Below are 6,471 nucleotides of genomic sequence, written 5' to 3' on the forward strand. Positions count from 1 at the left end.
AGTAAATATAAAAATTTAAAACATAAAATTAAATAATTAATTTAAATTAAGTAATGACTTAAAATAATTAATTTATAATTTTTAATCTTTTCTTAACAATTATTAATTGGCTTCTTTTTTTTTATTATAATTATTATTTAATTTATTAATTTTTTTTTTTAATAAAATAATATTATATGTTTCAAGAAAATAAAAATTAAATATTATAGATAAATTATCAAATTAATTTAAAAAAATATAAATTATATATATATTTTTTATTTCCATATAAAACTAAAATTAATAATAATATATCAAACATTCATCATTTAAGTATATTTTTTCATAAAAAAATAATTATAATAATTTGTTAAAAAAAATAAAAAAATTAAATTAATTATAAATGTTTTAAATAAATATAGAATACTTAAAGAGATTAATTATATATTAAAATTTGAAAAAAAAAAAATTAATAAAAAATAAGAAAATTAAATAATGAAATTTCAAGTATATTTTTTTAAATAAATTAAGCAAAAAATATTTAGTTAAATTATATATATATAATTTACATAAAAATTTTAATATTTTATTATATAATAAATTAATAAAATTTACAAAAAAAAAATATTATTAAGAAAAAAAAAAATATTGATATAAATTATAAATAATTATATATTTAAAATAAAATATTCATATATATTAAATAAATATATTAAAATGTAAAAAGCAATAAAAAAAAGAGGCAGACCAAAAGGATCAAAAAATAAACCAAAAATTTTAAAACAAGAAAAAATATATACATTAAAGTAAAAATAAAATAAAAGATATTAAATACAGATTATATGAATTTTTTTATTTCAAATAATTTTATATTTTATACCAAACTTAATTATTTAATTTTTTAAAATTAAAAAAATATAAACGTAAAGTAATAAATAACTGCATAAAGTTAAAAAAAACAAATAGTAAATAGAATAATAAGAATAAAATAATAAAAAAAATAGTTAATTTATACTACAAGCAAGAACAAATAAGGCCTATTATAATTATCAAATAACAGTTGATTATTCTAAATTTTTTTGGTATTTAAAATTATTAATATATAAAAAATTATTATTATAGTAATTTAAAAAAAAAAAAAAAAAAAAAAAATAAATAAAAAATTAAATTAATAAATTAATATATAATTTTTTTAATATATATATTTTTATTATTCAGTGTTTAAAAATAAATATATATATCTCAATTACCTATAATTAATTTTAATTAAAAACCTCACTAACCTTCTTTTATTGCTTAAATGGATAAATCTTATTATGAAAAAAATGATAAAAGGTTATAAAATGATTGTAAAAGAAGAATAGAAGAATCAAAAAAATCAAAAAATATTTTTTTAGTATTTTTATTTATAATAAAATTATTTAAATTTATTAATTATTTACTAATTAAAATAAAAGCCAATTCCTGATAAAGTTGAAAATAATTGTAATGTCTGTAAAACTACTTACACTGATTTTATATAAGTAAATATATTATTATATTTATATTAATTTTTTTGTAAATAAAGCATGTAAATTCTATTTTTCATAAAAATAATTTTAAGAAAAATCCTTATTATTAATTAATAAAATAATTTTGTAATACTTATTAAAGTAGCTATTTTTAAAACCTTGAAGTAAATGTTTATAATAAATCTTTTTTAGTAAAATATAATTAAGAATAAAATAAATATATGTAAAAACAATACATTGATATGTCGAGTAATCCAACTAAAAAAATACATATCTAATGATAATTTTCAATATTGTATTATACTTTATTTGATAAAAAATAATAAATATAATTAAAATAATTATAAATTATAATATTAATTTTTTTTCTTTTCTAGTAAATATATAAAAATTTTGAAAAAATTGTTTTATAATATAAAAATTCAATATTAAATGTTTAAATATTTATTTTAAAATAAAAAAATGAAAAAATAAAAATCATAAGTAAAAATCAATTATATTATAAAATATTATATTATATTATATTATATTATATTATATTATATTATATTATATTATATTATATATTATATTATAATATATATATATATATATTATTTTAATTATAAAATTTTTAATATTTATTACATATTAAATATAATAATTAATTAATCTTTAATATTACATTTAAAATTATGTTTTATTTATTAACAAAATATTAATAATTTTATTTTTATTTTTATTTAATTAAAATTTTCTAATATAATTTTCAAAAAAATATTATTAATTTATGAAAAAAGTAATATTTATAATACTTTTATTTTTATTTTGTATTTTGTATTTTTTATTTTCATTTATTTAATATTTAATATCTAAAAAAAGAATTATGATACATATTTTCTCTTTTTTTTATGTTCTTTTTTAAAAAAATAAAAACAATATAATAAAATAAAAATGTTAAAATTTATTATATATTATATCTAAATTATTAATTATCATGAAAAAAATCTTATTATTTCATTAACAACTATTTCTACAAAATAAAATAAATAAAAAATACAAAAATATTTACTTTTTTCAAAATCCTAAATTTCTTATTATTTAGTTTCTTAAATTTCTTAAACTATTTTTTTAAAAGACGGTCTATCTTCTGGTTTTCTATTTAAACATTATTTCATTAGTTTTAAATATCTAGGTATTCCTTTTTTGGGAATTTGAATTTCATAATTATCATCGAAGCCTACTGTACCATAAATTTATTAATGGGACATTCCTTTATAAGGAATTTATTTATTAATCATTTCCCAAAGAATCATCCCAAAGGAATAAACATCAGAATGCTCTTAATAAGGTTCTCTTCTCATAACTTCTGGTGCCATCCATTAAGGCGTCCCGATTAAAAAAGTTTCTTTTTATTGTTTTTTTTATTTATTTAATTTCGATTTTATTCTAGATAAACCAAAGTCACATAATTTAACATTCCAATTCTCGTCTATTAGGACATTAGAGCTTTTTAAATCACAATGCATGACCTTTATTCCATGTAAATATCTCATTCCTAAGGCTATATCTTCTAATATTCTGATTATTTATGTTTAAGAAAAATCAGTGTTTAAACAATGGAGATGGTCAAATAAAGAGCCTTCGTTTAAATATTCTGTTATCATATAATATTGTGAGTTTTATATACAAATTCCCATATATAATACTATATTAGGATGTCTTAAATTATTTATAACACGAACTTCTGATATAAAATCTTATATTTTTCTTAAATGTATTTTACTGTTTTTTTTCCGAATTACTGTTTATTTTATAATATATGTTTTTTTTGTTTATAAGTTTAGTTTTTTTGTTTACTTTAATAGCTACATCTTAACCTAACCAATTTCCTTAATATACTTCTCCATAACTACCTTCTCCTATTTTTTTTCCGAATTCTAATTCTTTATATGAAATAATGAAATTTTTATTAATTCCACTTTATTATAACATTTCTATTATTCTTTTATCTTTTTTTTTTTTTTTTTTTTTTTTTTTTGGATTATATTTTTTGTTAATAAAATGAAATATTTACCTATATCTTAAGCAGTATAATTATGCTTTTTTTGAATAGTCTTATTGTTTTCGTCATTATTTTATTAAGTTTTTTTATCCTTCTTTATTTATTTTTTTTAAAGAGAAGAATTACTATAATCGATACTAGATATAGATTTAATATGATTTTTTTTTGCACCTTTAAATTATTTATTTTAAATTTCAGGTGTTTTTTTGTCTATAGTCTCATTTTCAGAAGAATCTGAAGAAGAATAGGAAGAATTATATATTTAAATCGTATTTTTATATATAATATTATTTGAGTATTATTTGTATTTTCAAAAAAGAGGCTTTTTTTTTTTTTTTGGGGAGAATAATTTATATGGGGAACTTTTTAAGTTTTAGAGTCATAATCATTTGAAGACTTACCTTTTTTAGAACTTTCGAGAGTACTTTTTTTTTACAATTTCTGAATTTTCTAATGTTTTTTCATTTTTGTTATTTATATATGAGTTTTTTTATATTTCCTCATATTCATCATCAGCTGCATTATTTAAAATTTCTGAAAAATTGTTCTATTTATTATCTAATATATTAATATAATTATTATCTTTTTTTCTCTAAAATTCTTATATATTAGATTTCTAAGAAAGATTATATAATATAGTATTATTATTTTAAGATTAATATAGGCCTTTTTTTAAAAATATTTCTTATTTTTAATCATCTTAGTCTATATTTTCTTCCTCTTCGATTATACTTTTGTAGTTTATAGCTTATTTTTGATTGTTTTATTAAATTTGTTTTACTAATTATACAAAATTAAAGTTTTTTAAGATTTTACTTGCCTTATATTTCTTCAATATATTTAGTTATTTATGAAAAATTTTACGCTTTCCTAAAGCTGACATACCGAATTGTTCAATTAGGTCTTTGTCGGAAAGTAGAAAGATACTTTTCCCACATATTTATTATTTCAAAAATTCTTACTTATATTGAGATAAATCTATTTTTTCAAGCCATTCTAATATATCTTATGTTTACCAATCATTTACTTAAAAAATATATTAATTTATATATATATATATATATATATATATATATATATATATATAAATATATTATACTGTTTTTTCGTAAATTTGAAAATAAATTATGATATTCTATTTATTCCAAAAATTAAAAATCAATGTTTTTAAGTTAATATATTTCCTCTAATGAATTTATACTTGAGTTTATATTTAAATTATTCAAAATACTATATGTATTAATTCCTAATATATTTTCAGATATTTAAGTTTATATATTGATTGATTTATTGCCTATTTATAAATTACTTTCATTATTAGTTTTAATACTCTATTTTTTTTTATTTTTTTTGATTTTATGTTCTTAATTAATAATTACATCTATATCACTATTAAAACTTTTTTTTCATATTTCAAAATAGTAAGGGAGTTTTAAAAACTTTATTTTAATTGATTATACGTTAAAGAACTACATAATTTTAAATTTTAATCACTTATATTTAATTAAAAAAAATTATTATCTATTAAATTAAGACTTTTTATATTATTATTTAAAATATCTGTATCTTATTATAATAATTAAAATAAATAATATATATATATATATATTTATAAATTAAAAAAAAAAAATTAAATATATATATATATATATATATATATATATATTTAAATTTTTATTTATTAATATATATTATTTATTACTTTTTTCAGTATTTAATATAGTTTCTTTTTTTTTATCTTTTTGTTATTCTATTTATTTATATTAAAATTTTTTAATATTAATTTTTTATCCATATTTCCATTTTTCTTGATTTTCTAGACCTTAAGGATTTGTATATATCCCATTTCCATGTTTTTATTATTTATAAAATAACCTATTTTAATATTATTAATATTTATTATTTTTTATATTATGTTTTAAAATTTACCTTTATATTTACTTTAATCTTTATACCACATAATACCATCTCCGTTTCTATTATTATCTTTCCACATACCTTTAGATATAAGTATTATTTAATATAATTTAATATTTATATTATATAAATTTATTAACAAAAATACAATATAGCAAATTATTAAAACAATATAATGATTTTTATTTTATGCGCGTTTATTTAAAATAATCCATTAAAAATATAAATTAAATGTTAAAAAATAAAAAATATCTATATATTAATATAAAAATATACATATTTATAAATAAACTTATAAAAATAATATATTTATATATATATAATTAAATATATTTTAATTTTTTTTCATTTATATATTACCTACATATCTCTCATTATTAGCGTAAAAATATTAACCTATGCCTTCTTATTTTCCTTATTTCCAATTACCTATATATAATTCACCGTTTAAAAAATATTATTTTCCTTTTCCATGTCTTTTATCTAAGTACCAATCTCCTTCATATCTATCTCCGTTAAAATATATCATAGTACCTTTACCTTACTTTTATTAATATTAATTAAAAGAACCTATATATTTTATTTTAATTTAATTTATATTGAATAACATTTTTTTAATACCAACATATTTATCGCCATTTTCATATATTAGTTATTATGAAAAATATTATTTATTATCTTCTTATGGTTTAAAAATTTATTTTATATAATTCATAAATTTATTAGTTGTATATATTATTTTAAAATTATAAAATATTATTTTTATTGTAAAAAAATATTGTATAATTTGCGTATTATTCATAATAATTAATTATTCTATTTTTATTATATTTAAAAAATGATAAATTAAATACTTTTTTATATATTATTTCATTAAAAATAAATAAATAAATTTATGATTTTTTATAATTTTTTTTAATAAAAATGTTTTTAATAAATTAAATTATTTATAATATATATAAATATATATATATAAATATATATATATGTTTCTATATATATATATATATATATAGTTCT

General features: G+C 13.8%; 2 protein-coding genes across 2 annotated transcripts, besides 14 other annotated features; both read right to left on the reverse strand. All coding sequences in view use genetic code 6, as the record gives it.

Annotated features, from left to right (window-relative positions):
* Nucleotides 1-436: 436 nt before the first annotated feature.
* Nucleotides 437-471: a microsatellite.
* A 168-nt stretch (nucleotides 472-639) lies between these two features.
* Nucleotides 640-693: a microsatellite.
* A 414-nt stretch (nucleotides 694-1,107) lies between these two features.
* Nucleotides 1,108-1,142: a microsatellite.
* Nucleotides 1,143-1,155: 13 nt separating this feature from the next.
* Nucleotides 1,156-1,188: a microsatellite.
* Nucleotides 1,189-1,803: 615 nt separating this feature from the next.
* Nucleotides 1,804-1,845: a microsatellite.
* A 138-nt stretch (nucleotides 1,846-1,983) lies between these two features.
* Nucleotides 1,984-2,097: a microsatellite.
* Nucleotides 2,098-2,227: 130 nt separating this feature from the next.
* Nucleotides 2,228-2,276: a microsatellite.
* Nucleotides 2,277-2,284: 8 nt separating this feature from the next.
* Nucleotides 2,285-2,330: a microsatellite.
* Nucleotides 2,288-2,320: a microsatellite.
* Nucleotides 2,331-2,541: 211 nt separating the features above from the next.
* On the reverse strand, nucleotides 2,542-3,265 carry IMG5_038720 (kinase domain protein; the record flags this gene model as incomplete). Its single annotated transcript, XM_004038946.1, has 1 exon — nucleotides 2,542-3,265. A coding segment is annotated over exon 1 (628 nt), but the record flags the coding sequence as incomplete, so codon positions are not given.
* A 16-nt stretch (nucleotides 3,266-3,281) lies between these two features.
* Nucleotides 3,282-3,328: a microsatellite.
* A 154-nt stretch (nucleotides 3,329-3,482) lies between these two features.
* Nucleotides 3,483-3,510: a microsatellite.
* Nucleotides 3,511-3,919: 409 nt separating this feature from the next.
* Nucleotides 3,920-6,061, reverse strand: IMG5_038730 (phosphatidylinositol-4-phosphate 5-kinase, putative; the record flags this gene model as incomplete). The annotated part of the gene is made up of 4 exons (XM_004038947.1): nucleotides 3,920-4,734; nucleotides 5,237-5,284; nucleotides 5,464-5,532; nucleotides 5,812-6,061. 4 exons carry the CDS (start codon nucleotides 6,059-6,061, stop codon nucleotides 3,920-3,922), a joined length of 1,182 nt encoding a protein of 393 aa, XP_004038995.1.
* Nucleotides 4,580-4,632: a microsatellite.
* Nucleotides 5,169-5,200: a microsatellite.
* Nucleotides 6,062-6,399: 338 nt separating the features above from the next.
* Nucleotides 6,400-6,466: a microsatellite.
* The last annotated feature ends 5 nt before the right edge of the window (nucleotides 6,467-6,471 follow it).

The sequence above is a fragment of the Ichthyophthirius multifiliis genome (genome assembly GCF_000220395.1).
Source record: "Ichthyophthirius multifiliis unplaced genomic scaffold scaff_1120509249866, whole genome shotgun sequence".
Classification (NCBI taxonomy): domain Eukaryota; phylum Ciliophora; class Oligohymenophorea; order Hymenostomatida; genus Ichthyophthirius; species Ichthyophthirius multifiliis.